Here is a 21,240-nt window from a genome sequence, read left to right as displayed (position 1 = left end):
TTTGCGTTCCACGCTTGACCAACATGACCAATGGACGATACGTTAATGTATCGGTGTCCGGTTATTAAGACTGGATCGAGACCACATTACTGCCAGTTTACTGAGCTAAGTCGAACACTTGTATCGCTAACGGGCTAGTTTTCAATAGTATGTTTCCCTGTTTCACATAGATCACTAAGACGACATTTATGAAAATTCACGGACGGATGGACAGACAGACGGATGGACAGCGGAGTCTTAGTAATAGGGTCCCGTTTTTCCCGGTACGGAACCCTAAAAATGGTCTTGTACATTCAAAAGCGAAGGGAAAACAACTCGGATTTAGATGCTGGTTTGATCGTAGCACTTAAATAGGTACATAACACACATCATAGTTTATCTTTATCTCATAAACTTGGTACAAATCGAATGTTTTATAAAGATTAGGCTCAATAGAAGATTATTATAACGCGGTCAGATAAAACGACTATATTCAGTTTGGCAAGCACGCTGCGAAAAGTTTTAAGATTAACGCAGTCACATCACAGGTAAAGGTATATCATACTATTAATTTACGTCTGAGCTTAAATCTTTTCACACAAGCTAATTAGGTCGCGCGCACACTAGCTCAAAGCTGGCAGGCGCGACAAGCAAGGCCCTGTGCCAACTTCTCTGAATACACACTCCTGGCTCTCGAGCGCTGCGTCTACAAGTTTCCTTACCTGGACAATTTCCTAATGACGTCGCGTACTGAAAGGATTGTATACGTGTACTTTGAATTTTCTTATTGCGTTTACGAGATTCATGAATGTTGAAATGTTTTCTGTTGATGCAATTATTAATGTTGGACCGGCAAGCTCGGTTCACCAATCTCCTTACAAACGTAGTTACGCTCTCATTTTAAAACGACTAGCTAGTTTGCTCTGAAACTTTGTACTTACAATAGGATAAAGTATATCTATGTCTGTAATTAGTTTATGTATAGCTTCAGATACCATAAAGTAAATAAAAAATACAGCAAATTTATGTTTTTCATACAAAATTTGTTTTAGCTCTATTTTGTTTGTTTTATAAACTGGAACTACATAAACTAATTACAGACCTAGATATTCCTCATGTCATTGTATGTGCAAAGTTTCATTACAATCCAACACGTAGTTTTAAAATGAGAACGAAACTCCGTTGGTATGGGAAGGTGAAATTCGGCCGAGCTACCGGGGACTCTTTTTAAGACGTGTAAATATTAAGAAAAATCGTGCCTCCAAGCTGAACAGCTAAAGAAGATGGCGCTGTCTAGTGTCTACGAAGCCATATAATTTATCTAATATTATCAATGATGTTTTGCTTTTTAGGGTCCCTTACCCAAAGGGTAAAAACGGGACCCTATTACTAAGACTCCGCTGTCCGTCTGTCTGTCTGTCACCAGGCTGTATCTCATGACCCGTGACAGCTAGACAGTTGAAACTTTCACAGATGATGTATTTCTGTTGCCGCTATAACAACAAATACTAAAAAGTACGGAACCCTCGGTGCGCGAGTCCGACTCGTGGCCGGTTATTATTTTAGATATGTCCGCGGGTCAAAATGATTGCAGTCACAGAATTTTAATTTTGTTACGCGTTGAACAATGGTATTAAAAGAGCTACATATATTACTAGTCTCGATTTGTTTGTAGCGTACATTTGGCAAACAATATTTATTTTGATGGCAAGCCGTTTCGTGTTTTAGTGCAGCATCACAAAACTTGCCAAGTCTGCATTGGAGCCGGTATAAACAGTGCACTAGTGAACTAACTAGCCATTCTTATTTTGGCGCATCCCAACTACACTTGATTTATTACTTGCACGTGCCGTACATAATAATACCACCATTGTTTTTGAGGAATTTTGATAGATAGTTAAACCACGTTTAACGGTACAGCGTATGTGAACTTGTGGTAGCTGTAAATGCCTGAAAATCCCGATTTGTTTTTGGTAGGAGTTAGAAAGATTATTCTTAGGTGCATACTGCATTGGGATAACTTCGAAAACGGGGTAATTTTGAAAATGGCAAACATCTATTAAACAAGAAGCACTTCATACTTTAACAACACTTTCGCTAATGCAACGCTTACCAAGACAAAGTTTAGTAGAGGAGAATAGGGAATATTACGCAAAACTGTGTAGGGGGCGCCACACTACCACAATCTATCGCGAAACAAGAAAATCGAAATTTCGTTATCTAATATCTCTGTCACTCTTGCATATTCGAACGATAAAGAGGCAGATAGCAAAATTCCGGATTCGCGTTTCCCGTTGGGTCCTCTGTAAACGAACCGCCTTGATTCATCAATGTCATATTTTATTATCTCTGAAAACTTGTCAAAAAACTTAGATCAGTACGGTTTTTACTCACTATTATTTTTAGTCGCTTTTGGCGACATTCGTTCGTGCCTGAGGAAGGATTCCCAAAGAATCCGAAACATGTCGCCAAAAGCGACTAAAAATAAAAGTGAGTAAAAACCGCACTGATCTAAATATTTTGAAATATGTCTCACGATAGTTTATGTGCGATTATTGTCAAAAAACTGTTAAAGGCACAATATGTATAAGTTACTCTATGGTTTATTAAAGGGGCTAGGGCTGCACTCTGGTGGCCGAACATTGCAGTAATATTTTAGGATCTTTGAACATTTTCCGGTTAAACAAAAATTTAAGATTATACAAATATATTTTGATCTTAAAATCTTGAACAAATCTCTATTTACGTAGTGACTTATTTGAACAAATGATGCCCTTGGGCAAATGATTTTGTGGTATAAGCACTATACTATACTTAGGTACCTGTCTTTCACTTGTGCCTATCATAAATATAACAGGCTTTATAATAATATTTCAGCTTATCCTTTGAATATGCAATGAAGAAGATGCATAATTCATATAATGCCCTGCATGGCACGTGACTTTGAGGGTTTCTTTCCCTCGGGAAATAATTTTACCGCCTCGATGGCATATAATATGGTTTTGTACTCAATTATGTTTGTAGGTTTCTATAGATTACCGTGCCGAGGAAAACTGATGTAGGTAAACGTAATTTCCTGCCGTGGCACTTACGTAGCTGTTATTAATCATGTGCTACATCGAAGTTACCTGAGTTAGTTCTTGCTAGAGCCAAACTTTTTTTATATAAAATCTAAATTCTTATAAATTAACTTAATAGTACATTATTGTCGAGGTTCGGAAGTAGCTATACTTGCTGGCTGAGGATTCGTTTTAAACGGACGACCTTGGGAGCCTTCCAGCCGAGTCATATATAGTGCTTTTCTCAAATATATAATAGAAATATTTTACAGAAGCAACATTCTTATGTATATATTTTCACAGAAAAAAGTAAAAAGATTTGCTTTGCTTTTATTTTTTTATAATACGCCAACCTATTTGAGACACCTAAATAGTCGCGGTACCAACATTATAATAATAAGAGCTGATCACTGTTTGGCTGTTTAATGGACCTATGCCTTCATTTGATATGGCCACTTCAACTTTTAAAAAGTTTGGAACTCGACAAATAATGGAATTTGTATGCAACATTGCAGTCCCGAAATCGAGACTGCAATGTTTTTAACTTTTTAATTTTTTGACTGACCATAAACTACGCACTTCGCGACCTACTTTTTAACCGGCAACGTCGACTTTGCCGTCCATTTTTGAGAAAAAACAGTTTCTTTCTAGACGGACGTGATCTTACTGATCTTCTTTAAAGACATGCACGTCATATACTACACTACACATACTACCAACAATTCTCGCAACCTCGCAACTGCGTTGCTGACGTTTCTTTTTGACACAAGAATTATGTTACATTACTACATTAGTGCAGGTTGGATTGCAATATGTACAATTTTTTTCGATAAATCAAATCGGTTACGTTTCTTTTTACCTGTTTCTCCTTTTCTGTGGTCTTACATTACGTTTCAGTTCTTTCTTGTTAGATCTGACGATAATATAAACGAGATCTCGGCATGTTAAATTCAAAACAGCAGCGCAAACGTCGACACAAATGGCGGTCGCATTGCAACTCAAATAGCTAGTACGAGTACTATGTAGTCGTAGTTTCGACATTAGGTATTTTGCAAAAATATTTATTACTTACATAATTTGGGCCTTAAATCAGGGTTACAAACAATACAGGATTTATGATTTTCTGCCAAAACAACTTGTAAAACACAACTTACTTATATATTTTTTCTATATTTATGGATTTTCCAGGAGTGTTAGTAGCCTAACGATAAGACATGCGATTATGAAACCGGGGGTCACGGATTCGATCCGGCTCGTACAAAATTGAAACTACGGATTTTTCAACGAACTTAAAAAAGCCTAATAGGTCAGTAGGTCCCTATTTTCGGTCGGAACGGAAATTTGCCCCATTGATCCCATAATAAAGCGATGCGTTATCGTTACTGGAGAATATGTGTCCGGTGGGAAGTATAAAAATTGTGACTTCCAATTTGACTCATCCATTATCGTTAAGTGGCGTCTCCGGACATGCAAGATCGTAGATTTCCTCTCACTAGCTCCTCTGTTATACTTATAAACTATCTTACAATAGGGGATATTACTGCAATGTTCTGCCACCAGAGTGCAGCACTAGCCTTTTTAGTAAACCATAGAGTAACTTATACATACTGTAGGTACCTTTAACAGGTTTTTGACAAATTTTCAGAGATAATAAAATATGACATTGATGCATCAAGGCGGTTTGTTTAAATTTCGCTATCTGCCTCTTTATCTCTCGAATATGCAAGAGTAACAGAGATGTTAGATAATGAAATTTCGATTCTCTTGTTTCGCGATAGACCCTCAGATTGTGGTAGTAGCGCCCTCTACGCAGAGTTTCGCGTAATATTCCCTATTACGGATGCTCGCTTAAAAATGTTAACCAAATTAAGATCTAAAGAAAATATTTACTTGTATTTATAGCATTCCTATTGATTAAAGCTTTCCACAAAGCAACCGAGAGGGAAAAGGAGGTAAGAGCTGAAGCTAAAAAATTGTGACAGAATTGCAGCAAAAATGCATTTTTATTATTCCACGGGATCACGAACCATATACTAATTATTCCGAACGACCCTCGGCGGGCCGGATAAAATCCTATTGCGGGCCGTACTTTGCCCACCACTGGTCTTTAGACCAGCGCACGGTTGTTTTGTACGGAAATCTTGTTTAAAAAATACTTGGTTCGACTAAATGTAGGGCTTTGGGTTTTATATTATATTCACATTTGTTATGTACAGTGGGATTCTTATATGCACCATCCAGCAGTAGGTATAGTGGTAGTCCGTGAGCAGAATCGTCGCTATGAGACGTCACACGTCGTATGCCGACTTCGTTCCGCAGCGACACGATGATCCGTCATACTCCCTGCCTTTTCCATGCCAATATAATCTCGGCATAAACATAAATCCGGTTCTATTTGATACCAAGGATAATGACCGTTAGCAGAAAAATATATCTTCACAAAAAAAACCTGTTAAGAGCTAGATTAATGCTTTGTATCGACCGGTGCGAAACTGCGTAGCGAGACGTGTCATATTTCTCGAATAGTAATGATGTCGTTAAAGGACTCCAATCTTACTGCGGAGAAAGAGATTTCATGTCGGATGGGTGACAATTTGGTATTATTTTCTGTGCGTGACTGAGGCTATAATAGTTATTGAGCTAAATACAATCATTAATATCAGTTGACAATTTTACACAAGTTAAACAACATGAAAATTTGGACCTACAAAAGTTGGTGTTTGCCACGCCTTGCGTTATCTATTATCATCGCTTCTGGTTCTCTTAGCACCCATATGGCTCATAGGCATGTAAACTTAATTTCTAAAAACACGAAGATGTAAGCTTATTGCAATCGAGAAATGTGACGATAAACTTGTTCAACTCCCCGACTAAATTGAATTTTAAAAGGATAGTTAACAGAACTCAGGGGATGGCATTACGATCTCGACATTTTAATAACCTTATACCTGAAAATAGGTAATTTTGTAGGCGTTAAACCTAAAAACGGTCTGACATCTACAGAGCGCAAATTGTCAGATCCAAAGGTCTACTGCCTATTTGAATTTGGAATCAATATTAGCGTTTACATTAATATGCCTAAAGATTTTCCGCCTACGTGATTCAGGCCCTGGCAAAGGTGTTAGCCTACGCCTACTTATTCGGCAAAATAGGCTTATTCCCTTCCCTCACTAAAAACCATTATAAATATGATCTCCGAATACGTATCATTGTTACGGAACTTGAAGTCACAGTAGCCTGATTTTGTGAGCGGTCAACTCGCCTGCCACAGACGGCAGTGGGAATATAGGGGTAGTCCGGGGAGGCTGTGTGACGTAATACAGAGGCGCACTGCGTAGGAGTTAGATACGACTACGATATGGCGAACTAAAATCGATGGAAGCTTCTTTTTACGTATCAAAGAAAAGCTCCGCTCAAGTAGAGTTATAGTTGTCGAATGTATTGTTTCGCTTAACGATGTTAACTATCTAGCAAATAGACTCCACTTTTTCTGATGTAAACTGTACAAACTTATTGCCTGTTGTAACCTTCTTAAGTATATGAGGTGGGTCGAGACAGTCATCTCATCTCATCGCAATCAACTTAGAATAGCTACTAAATAGGATTTTTTAACCTTTACGATGCTCTTAGATGATTGATAACGACGTTATTAGCATAGCACCTCTGTGTATGGCTAATTGGCTATACGGAGCGACATTCCCTTCTTACAGATGCCAGACATGTGAGTTCGTAAACTATAAATGTATATTGACTGAACACTACAAAGTTGCTACACTATACGATACATAAAAAAAATATTTAACGGTACTGGAACTAGATTCGTTAATTATTAACTTTTTACACGACTGCCCAAAAAAGAGAGTGTAATGTTTTTTCGTGTTCTTAAGAGGCCGGTGTCGATTTTAGTCGGAAAAATGTAATATTGATAGATTTAGTCCGTGAAATTTTACACCGTTTGTTACCTAATTGAAATAACAAGTACTGGTTTCTATTAGCACGTCTTCTTATCTTACCTTTTATCAGATAATTTTTTTGAAAACAGACTCACTAAATTAGTAATGTTTGCTTTTCTGATGGACGTTTATGTAAACGCGCGTAAAGCACTGATTTTGTCGCTCTTATTTGTAAATTTCGTAAAGTTTGGACTGCTAAACATGGTAATTTTGTATTACACATATCCTGTACTTGACGTTTATCAGACTACATTTTTATTATTATGACTTTGAAGTAGTGTAAATGAAAGTTAGACGAAATCAATTTTCTCCAGAAATTACTTCAAAACAAGTGACAATTTCTCTAAAAATCGACTTAATTTCAACGTAATTTTGATACTTAAACAATCTACAACATTTGCTGAAACTATTCTTATACATCAATTTGTATAATTTACCACCATGATTTTTTGATGAATTTTTAAAAACTGCCCCTTCTCTTCATGCATTACCGGTGACGCACGCTCGCGACCTCATTATTAAAAGGCAAGATGAGAAGACGTGCTAATAGAAATCAATACTTGTTATTTAGATATTACGTAACAAAACGTGTATAATTTCAACGACTAAATCTATCAATTTTACATTGTTGCTCCAAAATCGACTACGGCCTCTTAATACTCCAACGAAGTTCATTATGTTGACTGTTTCTGCATTATTCCTAAATATTTTGTGCGACAAGTTAATAAATTAGAATAGTACCTATGTAGGTATTAATGACGTTATATAAAATACATTGCAAAACAATCAGCAATTTCGTACGTAATTCATTTTCAGTAGAACCTGTTATTTGTTCGCATCTCGCCGCATAATTAATACACGAGTTTTATTTTTGCCGCTATTGTCGCACCTGAAATCTCATAAAGCTCTTGTTGAATACGAGGTTTAACGCGTAAGTTATAAATTGCAATGCATTGTTTGTTCGCATACCGGTGGCGCTGCAATTGCGGCGGAAATGCGTGCATACGGCGCCGGTCACCGACTGCTTTCGCGGTATCGGGCCGGGCGGGTTGCCATCACCGACTAGCTATTGGCCTTGGAAATGCCAGTATAAGCGGGACTTTGGCTGTAACCGTGAACCCCGATGATTCGTTCGTCTATTTGCCCCTGCATATTCGAGCGATAAAATATTTTCGCATAGCGGTGGGCTCTCTTATCACGGTGGATAAGCCCCCGTGGCTCTTTTAAAACGGGAGGTAATCAACTTTTTACCCCCTCAAGTGTATTATTATATTATTATTATAGTGTTGTGAACAAATTGATCCTGAATTGTTTGATAATTATTGGGTTATTCTTAAAAAGTATGACTTAATACATTCATAAGAAATTATGAATACATAATTTATTATTTAGTTAATTTTTTTTAACATAGTAAACATTTTTGTATACAACATTTTATGCCATTACTCTTATATTGAAGATTATATAGTTGACTACACATATTTTTCTTGCTGTGACTTAGCCATCAGCGATTGACCTTAGTCTTACCTGTTTGGAATCACTGGTTCGTCTTGCAGCGCCCTCGGCAAGTCACAGGAACACGTTCCCTGAGAGCCACTCGTCTCAGACCGAATGCTTTTAAATTCAGTATCGCGCTTCAGTCCTAATGCACTGCACTGGAACATATAAAGGCCAGCTTTCAGCAAAAAACTAACGAACGCTCCCAATGTTGCTTTTACCGCTAAATATTTGGACAGAAACTTTTTGGGCGGCTTTCAAGCGACTGTTTGAACAATATTTTAGGTTTTCATCGTTACATTTACATTTTGAATAGCGAAATGTTTTTGTCGTGTGGCTAAACTACAGTGGATGGTTATTAACTTATTATTATTAGGCCGGTCCGCACAGTTCAAAATGTATGAGAAATCTACATTAATTCTCACATTAGAAATTTTTTGAGATGTGATTACCTATGTTACAAATAATATATTTTGAAAAAAATCTCCACAAAATATGTCAATTTGTTTTTATAAATCCAAATTATTACTAAAATAGATAAATAAACCAAAACATCAATCCCCACACTAGAGATTTTCTAATATGCTGTTCTCAGGCATATACTCATTAAGTATTTATATTTTCTTCCAGCTTGGCACAGAAACCTGCCCCCAATAACTTTCTTTATTAAATTTTTTTTTTACATAAAAATAACAACTAATGTGTACATAAAAATTACATGTTAATTAAGCTCTTTATATTTACTATATTCTACAAAAAAATCTCTAACGTAAATGAATCCGTTTAATTACTATTAACCATTTTTGTTTCGAATTTTTTTTTGTTGCTTATAGAAAATGGACACTCGACTTGTTTCACCTTCATAAATCTCTTACTCATGTTAGTGTAATAACAAAAAAAATCTCACGTATATGTAATATTGTATGGAATACAACCATAATTATTACGACGTCCAAGCTATTTAAATTACCCACGCAGGCACTAACTGACGGGTACTGAATGTACTGATTCACTGTAGAGAACGTTTGATCGACTTCCATATCTCCGTCTCACTTCAATGTTCGCGGTAGACGATCGGTCCGCTTGAACTGCCGAGAGTTCGCGATGCGGTCGACCGTTAATTCTCCCATGACTAACTTACCCAGTTTCATCGGTACGCGTAACGATTGTTTACGCATGTTTAATTTTGATTGCGCGCCTACTTAACACACCTCAAGCAAAGCTCCGATAAAACGCGCAATGCATACATTTCGGCATATATCTCACGTATGTCAGCTATGAGGCTATGACATAGCAATGACAGACAGTGGCAGTTAGTGCCAAATTAGAATACAGACTTTTTGACCAACCATAAAGTTTAGTTCAAAGATAATTTTAAACTCCTTAGTGAAAACCTCACGGTTTGTGCGAAATTGAGCGTTAAGCTATGCTATGCTAATAAAGATGATGGTGTGATTTACGGAAATTAATAATAGATATAATTTATTTTATTGTATAATACATTCCCGTTTCATTTACACCCAATATTATATCTTTTTCCGTAATCAAATGCGTTTATAATTACTGTAACCGTCTGTGTAGTGTACCATAATATACGCGATGGTTTGTCCTCCGGGCCCGAAATCGATGATCCCCTTTGATTATTTATTTTAAATGAACGTCAAAATCCAGACAGGAAATTTGATTTTGACATTTACGGCTACTGCCGTAGCAGTCGACAGCAATGTCGCGCTTCAATATTGCTGCAGTCGACTGCATTGCTGCAGAAAACGTGAAAAAGGTCATTCAATTCAATGGGTAGTAGGGTTATAAGCTGAAATGACGCAATAATGAAACTTTAGTAAATTAACAATATTATATTAAATCATTATTACATACTATTTTACTCGCAAAAAGGTTTACAACCAACATACTTCTTGGTGCCCAAATGAAATAAATAGTACATTTCGATGCTAGTGCGGAAAGTATGTCATTACTTCACGAGTACCGAGATAGGTATCTTGGCAAGACTCGGGACGAGTGAAGAATGACATTTCCGCACGTGTATCGAACGACGTTTTTTAACACAGTTGCGAAAAAATAATAAAAACAACAAGTGAGGAATAAAAACAACAAGTAAGGAATAAAAACTTGGAAACTTAAAACGCCGCTTAGTAAGAAAAAACGCCTCTTTTTTGACAGGCGTTTCGGCAGCTATTCCTTTAAAGTGATATTTTCCAGAATGAACAATAAATGGGCTACATTGTCCATTTTTTTATTTAGTGTAAATCGCCACACTGTAATTGTAACAGGGAAAATTGTCACAAAAAATTACATAACATTTAAATTTTTTGTAAACAACTCATTTTTTTTGTATGGAAAGGTCTAATAATTATTTCAAAAATGAATTCCTCGTTCCTAAATTATACGAAAATGATATATAAGTTGCCCTAGTTGCTAAGAACAGAGAGAAATATAGCATAGATTGGACTTGGGGAGCCGACCCTTTCACCCCCCTTTTGGGGGGCGTTACGATCTCGTGGCTACCGGGCTGAATCAGTTTTATTTGCCCTAAGGAACAATTAATCGTGCCAAGCGGCATCGCCTGAGACAAAAGTGCATACTCAATGCGCTTACTTACCACTATAATTTAATAATCAAATTAATGGGCCCTGGAGGGAAATTCTCTGAAAACCTTAAGTTAGCTCATTTTACTTAAAGGAGACATTTTATTTAAAAAAAAAACTAAACTGCATTCAAAGGTTTTTATTTATTTTTTTCAATTTTGCTTGTCTAAAAATATTCTTGACTACTAAATATTCGATTTTATGGAAATATTGTACGACAGACGAGTGTAAGACCTAATGTTTCTTGAAGAAATGTTATCATTAACATTAACTGTATCGACTAGTAGAATAAAATAGGGAGTGTTTATTGTTTGGAATTTTTAGTCGGTTCGATTCCCAAGCGAGACAAGCGAATTTCAAAAAACCTTTGAATGCAGTTTTGTTTCTTTTTAAAAATAAAATGAGCTGACTTAAGGTTTTAGGGCACTTTCCCTTCAGGGCCCATAAAAAATTTCCACACTGTATATTCAGAGCACGTCTTATTCTCGACTGTTAGACCTTAGACTAATATAACTTGATCCCAAGTTTCCTTACAATTATACGTAATCGAGGGCCAGGTTCATACTGGTTTCATGTCGAGATGCGCTCGCTGACAAATACCAAGCGGTAAGAATTGCTGACATTTGCGTCTTTGCACTCTCACAGCTCCCGCTACTAAAAGCATCGGATGACAGGATCGTTGAAAAGGGACAAACATATCGTTTGACGTTACGTTACTCTTCTCGTGAATTGTCAAAATTTAAAATTCGAAATTAGCTTTATAATTTGTCCGGGCGGCTATTCGAAGTATAACTAAGTGGACGGTCCTTACTAACCAGTAAGATTCAGATCAAGCATAATAGATAGTTGTAAGACTTCAAGGGTCTATTTATATCTGACACAGCATCCAGTATTCTAAACGTTTTGTGAATAGATATAAAAATTTGACAGCTATTGTTTTTCATATAAAGACAGACACTTAATGCATTGAACTATTGAACCTTAACGCAATGCCATAAGCCATAAGGTATAATTTCCTAATATACCTTGAGGCTAATTCGAACTTTGTTATTAAAGATGTCATTTTTTTAATTTGCGTGTGCGTTTCGCTCGTACTAGTTAAAATATGTTTTGGTGCGAGCGAGACGGTCGGGCGAATGATAACAAAATGATATATTATTGACATCTTAAATAAAGTTCGAATTGGCCTCTGTGAATGCCTGGAAATACCGCATACTTTTTAAATTTTTTATGCTGGAAATTGATTTAATTATCGAGAGAAAAATGAATATGTTATTCTTCCATAACTTGTGCAGTTACTGGCAAAAAACTAGATATGTCCATTAATTGTGCAGAACATTATTTGCTGTTTGTTTCCAAAATCTTGCTGCTATTCTACAAATATAGTAGTGACTCGGGAGATTTTTAAACATGATCGATACAACTACTTCATAACCACCATAGTAAACTTTTCTCTCGGTGTGGGAGTTCCTCGGTCATGAATAACTTACAAAATGATAATTTGTTTCAATAAATCTATAATTTACATTATTGTCGAGAGATATTCTGACCGTGTAGTCGTATAAGCTTCATAACCCATTCTACGAAAAATATCTTATGTGGGGATTATTGTTTAAGTAGTATAAAAGATTTAAAAAAAAGTTTTATTTCTCAAAAACGGGAACTGATATCAAGTTGTTACTTTACAGACGGGTATTCAATATGATATAGAATTCACCCATGTAGAAAAATTTGAGTGTGCATTTAATGTAACTTAAACTTTATATTGACTCCACTATATTATAAACACGCATTGTGTTGATTGGGCAATGCAGATCGATTAATGTGGTATCAAAGCATATCCTGCCCTGAATGACTTTTTCTTTAGCCGTTGCTATTACATAAATCGTAACAAATCAAATAATTTAACAAACACGAATATATGTTGTGTTCCTACAACGCATTCACAAAAACTCTAGGGCTTCACAAAGTCATTCGACCATGTGTTTTATATTCCATTCACTCATGATTCGAATCGCGCCTTCTTATTGAATATTCAAGTGTTCACGAGCAGAAATGGGATCGTAAATCTCATTTTCCTTTCCTCTGTACATGAGTACACATAAATGAATACCACTTTCCAATATCCGAAAGGAAAGGCGGTGAATAAAAAGCATACAACAAGTCAACGCCTTATGTGGAGAGGATTGAGTTAAATCTCAGGAATGTATAAGTTTCGGTGTTAACGTTAACGGTAGTTACGTATAAAATGATAATTCTTGTGGATACATCAATTAATCTCGTCATTTGTTAAATAAATATCCGTTTTACAAACATAAATCATAAATTTATTTACTTTGTAACATGATTCATGTTGTTGGTGCTTACGACAAGGAAGATGCGCATATTAATATTAACACTAGATTTCTTTAGGGAGAGGATAGCAGTGGAACGGTTGAATAGTTCATTATTGTATACTCGACGCAAAAATAATAACTTTTTTTAATCATCTAGCCTCGGCCACTGTCCTTAATATGTATTAATTTTCCTTGTACCATTGTTGCCTCAGTTGACTGTCTAGTAGATAAGGTCTGTCAATAGTCAATTGCTGTTGTTGGTATGAGAATATGTAAATACGTTAAATTACAAGCGTCGAGTCATCATGTGTATTCTTATCGTTTTGACATATACTCATTGATGCGTAAGGCATTGAAGTAATATTGCAATCATTGGTAAACAATTCGTTAATCTAAATATTCAGCGTATTGTGGATGCAAATAATTGTACCAACGCATCGTTGCGAAACGTACAAATACACCTGAACCAATATGGTAACAAGTATTAATATGAAATAAATATATTTTTTCTAGGTATCGAATACTTGTACGAGAATGGTCTCCTCCAGAGGACACCCGAGGATGTAGCACAATTCCTTCACAAGGGCGAGGGCCTGAGCAAAACCGCCATCGGGGATTACCTCGGCGAGCGCTCGGACTTCAACGAGGCTGTGTTGCGTGCCTTCGTGGAGCTGCACGACTTCACGGACCTTATTCTGGTGCAGGCACTAAGGTGAGCGACTTCACACTATTTACCTCTGCAGACTGAGCTAGACCACCATCAGATACTACAATCGATGTCTTGCTTCGTGCATCCGTCGAGATATTCGATTCACTGTGAGCGACGCCCCACAGGGCGAGGGAGTTGTCCAAATTCATATGGATGATTCACAAGACGGGGTCAGACAATTAAGAATTGTAAGGTAAACTTAGTTTACTATAACATAACTACTACTCTATGACGGCGTATATTTAAATACACTCAATTGATTATGTATGCAACGGTCTGGATTCTAATTCAAGGGCATACGACTCTGCTCTTGATACCAATAATTGATTTAAACATGCTACTGTTTGCTTGCACCACGTTACAACCCACGTGCAGCATACTTTTAGACCGCAGAATGTTAATATGCCATAAAAACAACGGCAGGCTAAGTGGGCTATAGGCAGCCCACAACAAATTCTGTGCAGCAGCCATGCAGCCATTATTGATTTTAAAGCCTTGGTCCCCGGTTAACGCCACGTTGTCTTAAATTAGCTTCGTGTTAAAACGAAAGATTGACTCTTTCCATACTCATTTCATAAGTTAATAGTAATGGTTTCTGTTTGCAGTAAGCCCTCACATGCCGATGGTTTACTCATTCGAACTACCAGTGTAGATTATTGGATAAATGCGTCATAATGAGTAAATACCTAGTCATACTGGTCCTAAACACAAAAGGAAAACAATTTGTATCCATAAGGGCAGAAATCAGAAACCATTACACACTTTACAAACTACACCTTGTACTTTACCGGTTTGGATCGCGATTTATAACAGCTGCTCTTTCTAACAACCATATTTGTTTGCAAACAGCGAACTTGTAACTTGTAAAGTTAAGTAATATGTCGTAGCAGTTTGAAGAATTAAAAAAGAGCGTTTCAGTAGAGTGTATTAGCACTTGAAAATTAAAGAATTCCTCAGAGTTCTTAAAGCGTAGCTTTTTATCAAGATATATCTGTTTACATCCCAAGTGTAGTAAAAGTCGCCTGACGCCTCAACGTCTGGAACAAAGGCGAGCAGGTGATCGTATATCTAATTATTTTCGTTGGCTCGGAGCGGCACGGTAAACATACCGGCGAATTGCGTTATTCCTAGAAATACCACTGTTACAATCATTTTTGCCGCTGACGACCAGGAAAATTAGTAGCCGTTTTCATTATACCTATGGAAAGAATGATATAGGTAATGTGAGTACTTTTAGTACTTTCATATTGTACCTACGATGATTATTATTAACGTGTAATTTCGTTTTATTACTGTCCTACGTTGTGTTCTCGGCTCATTGAAATAAATTAAAGTCATTATTTCCCCTATCATAAGATCCACTGGATATAGATGTTTATCATCTGCAGGTGTTGATCTATTTAATCTGATTTTGTACACAAGATGCGAGAAACTCATTAGGTAGCCTCAAAATGACAACTTCCTTTTGACAATTCGGTGACTACAGGTCATAAATTGTGACATATATTCATCTTTACCAATGTTTTTTCCAGACAATTCCTCTGGAGCTTCCGTCTCCCCGGCGAGGCCCAGAAGATCGACCGCATGATGGAGTGCTTCGCGCAGCGCTACTGCCAGCTCAACCCGGACATCTTCACCAACGCCGACACCTGCTACGTGCTCAGCTTCGCCATTATCATGCTCAATACTTCGCTACACAACCCTAGTGTTAAAGAAAAACCTGGGCCTGAGCAGTTTGTCGCTATGAACAGAGGGATCAACAATGGAGGGGACTTACCACATGAATTACTCTTGGTAAGTCGATGTCATTATGCTCAATACTTCCCTGTACGGAACCCTAGTGTTAAAGAATGGCCTGGGCCTGAACAGTTGTCGCTATGAACAGAGGGATCAATAATGGAGGCGACTTACCACTTGAATTACTCTTGGTAAGTCGATGTGAGAAAGAGACATGGATAATTATATTAGTCACGAGTGCTAGATTAGTGAAAATCACAAATTTAAAAAGTTATACGGCAATTGTTAAGTTGCCACTTCTATTCTAAACAAGGAAAATCGCTGACAAAGTGATTGTATGACCTTTATAAATATAAAATACAAGTACAAAGCCCTAAAAGGAGGTATTGTTTAAAGAGTTCTTGTAACTATTAATGATTCATGCATTGATAAAATTATGTCTAATGTTTGAAGATCATTAGTAAAATGTGTCACAGTTACTCATTGTGAATTAGTTAACCGTCTCATCGCCCTTGCATAGAGATTTATCGGTTAAACGCAAATGCGAGTCGACATTCCATTCACACGAACACTACAATTTCGAAATCTGATAAGTATAATCTAACCTAACCTAAAAATCTATCTAATCTATGATGTTAAGATACGCAAGTGTCAACGCTTGCGTTTTTTTAGAAAAAAATCTTAAACGAGATTAAATTTGGAGACATTTGTAATGACAAAGTGTGGGGATGTCGTATATTTGAAAATATGTGACGTCCCACGGGTAAAGGTACCTTATGGCGGTTGGCGCTTACGCTATTATTAACGCCGCTCCAATACTATTGCGGTGCTATGCCACGTAAGCGCCAGCCGCTTACATTTTGCTTAGTGAGAGAGTGAGACAATGACATTGGACAAAGAAAGCACTATGGTCACTCTAAACCGAAGTGATTTTATATTCTGTTCGGTTAAGTTAACCCATGTTGTACAAATTGCGTGTCCATCGCTACCGCATGTAATCGCATAATGACGCAAACATTGTCGGCCTTATCTATAAAGCGGTTGTTTATGATCGCCCCTACTGCGCCGACTTGTATCTCAGTAGGTCTATACTATCCACAAACTGTAGACGGGGGTCATATTATTATCTCTTTCACTCCTGCTACGGTTGCGGTTGAGAATCTTTACGACACCGTTCGTAAATTTTATACCTTATTAAATTGCGCCTCAAGTGTCTGTCGGAGTTTAGTGCTGCATATTGATGTGATTTTATCATCTTCCAGTCATTATACGAGTCTATAAAGACGGAGCCGTTCAAGATACCGGAGGACGACGGAAACGATCTCATGCATACGTTCTTCAATCCGGACAAGGAGGGGTGGCTATGGAAGCAAGGCGGCAGGTACGTTTATAATAACAATAGATATTTCTCTGGCTCAAGTGAATAAGGGGTAAACAAGTTTGACAGCGGTTCAGGGACGAATCATGCTGTCCCTTTCTAATAAATGGCACCCCTTCGGCTGTTTAGGGTTGTCAAAATTCTAGTTATTATCTGTGGTCGTGCACGCAAAGGGACGTCAAGTTGTGTCAAACCTAATAATTGCTCGGAGCAATGCTGAGCCGAACGGAGCCGAGAATACCCGAAAGGAGGAGTTTTGCACCCCTGATAAGGGTATAAGTCTCGGGCAGCGCAGTTGTAAAAGGGCGTAACGTTCCACTTAACACTAATGCCCTTTGTACCCTTTTTCACTAGGGACGCAGATTTATTTTTGATTTTCTCATGCTAAAACATACCTATAAAAACAAAAGGATAAGCGGGTATCACAAAACTGGCCCAATTTAGCATAATGTGGACTTGGTCTTCCGAGTTTAATCATCTAAATGATACCTGGAGAATAGGTAACACAAATGATATGATAATAGGGTTCCATGCTAAACTGATTTTTCGGAACACTGAATCTTATGAAACACTTACCGTGTGGCAGTTTTTTATTATATATTTTGTTTGATAGTATTAAAGTTCACATTTTGTAGGAATTAATTTTGTTTTATTAAACTGTTGATTCTCTGTGTTTTAAACAAATCCTAATGGTGTTATTGTTTCAATTTCAGATACAAGTCGTGGAAGAGACGGTGGTTTATACTCAACGATAACTGCCTGTACTACTTCGAATACACGACGGACAAGGAGCCAAGGGGCATCATTCCACTTGAAAATATATCTGTAAGTCTGACTTTTCTCTTTGATCCATAGAGCACACGTATAATGTAGGTATTTAAAAATAGCTATTTATGCAACAAGTGCGGAAATCATCTTTACGCACGTGTATCATACAATGTTTTACTATGCATTGTGCGAGTAAATAAAAAAACATATCATGGCAAATAAGTTTAATTATTAAAAAATTGAATACAAAAAGCACTAGTGCGGAAAAGTGCCCTTTTCCGCACTAGTGCGAGAAAATAGCATCATATGTACTGTAAAAAAAAATTGAAAACAAAAAGCACTAGTGCGGAAAAATAGTACTTTCCGCATGATATGGCTCCGTAGAAAACGCACTTTTCGATTTCGTGTAAATATATAGTTAGCGGGGCCTTATTTGTTACAAATAATGATTTTCTTAAAAATGGACGGCAAAGTCGACTGCCGGTAAAAAAATATGTCGCGAAGTGCGTAGTTTATGGCCAGTAAAAATTTTAAAGTTAAAAACATTGTACTTTCGATTTCGGGACTGTAATGTATGTTGTACTTATACAAATTTTACTATTTGTCGAGTTCCAAACTTTAAAAAAAGTTGAAATGGCCATATCAAAAGAAGGCAGAAAAATACAGTTGTAGTTTTTGTTTTTTTTTGTCCATTAAACAGTCAAACAGATGATCAGTACTTATTATTATTCGTAAGAAAAATACACTTATATTTTATAATAATAAAAAATTCAAAGGCGGCAAAGCAAATCTTTTCACTTGTTTTGACGCAAGAATGTCGCTTCTGTAATAGTACATTATTGTCGAGGCTCGGAAGTAGCTACTTGCTGGCTGAGGATCCGTTTAATTGAATCTGAAGCCAGCAAGTAGCCTTCCAGCCGAGTCATATATAGTGCTTTTCTCAAAAATGGCGCAATAAATACAAATATAATAGAAATATTTTACAGAAGCAACGTTCTGATGTATATATTGTCACAGAAAAAAGTAATAAGATTTGCTTTGCCGCCGTTTTTTTTTTTTATTAAAAATAGAAGTGTATTTTTCTGTTGAAAATACGCCAACCTATTTGAGACACCTAAATAGTCGCGGTACCAACATTATAATAATAAGTACTGATCATCTGTTTGGCTGTTTAATGGACCTATGCCTTTATTTGATATGGCCACTTCAACTTTTAAAAAGTTTGGAACTCGACAAATAATGGAATTTGTATGCAAAATTGCAGTCCCGGAATCGAGACTGCAATGTTTTTAACTTTTTAATTTTTTGACTTTATGGTCAAACTACGCACTTCGCGACCTACTTTTTAACCGGCAACGTCGACTTTGCCGTCCATTTTTGAGAAAAATATTTTAATTATATATTTCTTGCACCATTTTTGAGAAAAGCTCTGTATATGACTCGGCTAGAAGGCTTCTTGCCGGCTGAGGATTCCTCTTAAACAGCTTCCCAAGATCGCACGTTTAAAGAAAGGAATCTTCAGTCAGCAAGAAGGTACTTCCGAGCCTCGACAATAATGGGTGTGTGCGTCATGTTGCGCAGGTGCGGCCGGCGGCGGACCGCGCGCGGCCGCACTGCCTGGAGCTGTACGCGAGCGGCGGCGCGGACCTCATCAAGGCCTGCAAGACCGACTCCGAGGGGAAGGTCGTCGAGGGGAAGCACACCGTCTACAGGTACACCACCGCATCTTGATTATGTGCCTCCTCTACACTATCGCCGCGCCGATCATCGTTGACACTATCATCGGCAAGATCGTCATGCAAGCATCCACACGATCGCCTGTAGGAGTTTATCAACGCAACCATCCGGCGATTCCCTTTGATGCATGCCCAAAAAAACCGACAACTCACGGGTCGCAGGCGATGATAGACGATAACTGGCGGGAACTGCCGAGTATCCCTCTACACTATGCCCGCCAGTCATCGTCTGCCATCGCCAATATTGTAGAGAAGCCATTATATACCGAGGTGCTTCCGATCCTTATCCGTTAGTATAAGGGATGTATAAGCAAATGTTAGAATATGTAAATATAATTACTATTATCAGTATGTACATAAATATGTCTGTAATTGTAATCTTGACCTGTAAAACAATGATTTTACCAAAAAATTAATCAATCAATCAATCAACTGCGCGTTAAGAAGGTCTGCCACCTCGAGACCTCAATTGAAAATTTAACACAGGTGTTGCCACTAATAATGTTTGTTCGTCGTCATTTAGTAGTCTAAATTAAACATTTAAACTTCCCATTATACCTCGCGCGAATAAACAGGGGGCTCCTGTGTTGCCCCCTAAAGTTTCCGCACGGTTTTACGCTCCATATAGCGACCTACATTCGCTCGTACGATGTTTAAGCTTACGGCAACGATCCACCTCAGTATGTGGTTTTGGAGAACTTTGACTAGAATATTTTTTTTTTGGTGCTAAGCAATGCATTTCTACGCTTTTCGAATACACCGGTAAATTAAGAAGAAAATCGACTTTAATGAATAAAATAATTAGTTTAACTGGCTGGCAATATGGAATATGATTTGATCTATTTGTCCCGCAGAATGTCAGCATCAGCGGCGGAGGAGCGCGACGAGTGGATCGAGTGCCTGCGCCGCTCCATCAGCCACAACCCCTTCTACGACATGCTCGCACAGCGCAAGAAGAAGGCGCAGCACCAGCACAACCATCCCGCGCACTAGCCACTACCCACGCCCACACACTACTCACTACACACGGCACACTCCACACTGAACGCCACGCCTATCGTGCGTGTCTCCGAAGGTTCATATTGAGCTGTAGCCACACGAGTCAGTTGACGATGGCGATCAAAAAGTTAATGGACTTTTGCCCGGTTTATTACCCGAACGGCACGATGGTTTTGGCTAAACGAGCTCATACCGTTACGGAATTGATAAGACTTATACAGAGTGGCTAAAAAAATACGTGCATTCCCGTTGCCAGAGAGGTTTTGGGATTATCATATTATCAAATCGCGAAAAAAATATTTACCCTCCCATAGAAAATGGACCAGCCATATTTTTTTTCGCGATTTCGGGGTTGGTCCCATAGTAAAAGTTGCTCAGTATAATCCCAAACCGCCCTGGCAACGGGAATGCACTTATTTTTTAGCCACCGTGTATACGCTGTTACTCGACTTCCTCCGCATCCTTATTAACGGCCCGGTTCGG

At 37.7% G+C, this 21,240-nt stretch overlaps 1 protein-coding gene across 3 annotated transcripts in view; it reads left to right on the top strand.

Moving 5' to 3' along the window:
* LOC134744094 (cytohesin-1) overlaps window positions 1–21,009 on the top strand; it is an 80,583-nt gene extending 59,574 nt beyond the window's left edge. For 2 of the 3 annotated variants that reach the window (XM_063677781.1, XM_063677782.1), the window contains 6 exons: window positions 13,944–14,142; window positions 15,672–15,933; window positions 17,139–17,257; window positions 17,968–18,079; window positions 19,604–19,734; window positions 20,613–21,009. In XM_063677781.1, coding sequence (XP_063533851.1) covers window positions 13,944–14,142; window positions 15,672–15,933; window positions 17,139–17,257; window positions 17,968–18,079; window positions 19,604–19,734; window positions 20,613–20,751 — 962 coding nt within the window. In that variant the 3' untranslated portion in view covers window positions 20,752–21,009. The remainder of the gene's footprint in view (window positions 1–13,943; window positions 14,143–15,671; window positions 15,934–17,138; window positions 17,258–17,967; window positions 18,080–19,603; window positions 19,735–20,612) is intronic. The other variant, XM_063677779.1, reaches the window with a different exon arrangement.
* The last annotated feature ends 231 nt before the right edge of the window (window positions 21,010–21,240 follow it).

The sequence above is a fragment of the Cydia strobilella genome, chromosome 9 (genome assembly GCF_947568885.1).
Source record: "Cydia strobilella chromosome 9, ilCydStro3.1, whole genome shotgun sequence".
In the NCBI taxonomy this organism is placed as follows: domain Eukaryota; kingdom Metazoa; phylum Arthropoda; class Insecta; order Lepidoptera; family Tortricidae; genus Cydia; species Cydia strobilella.
This window is presented reverse-complemented; position numbering and strand designations above follow the sequence as displayed.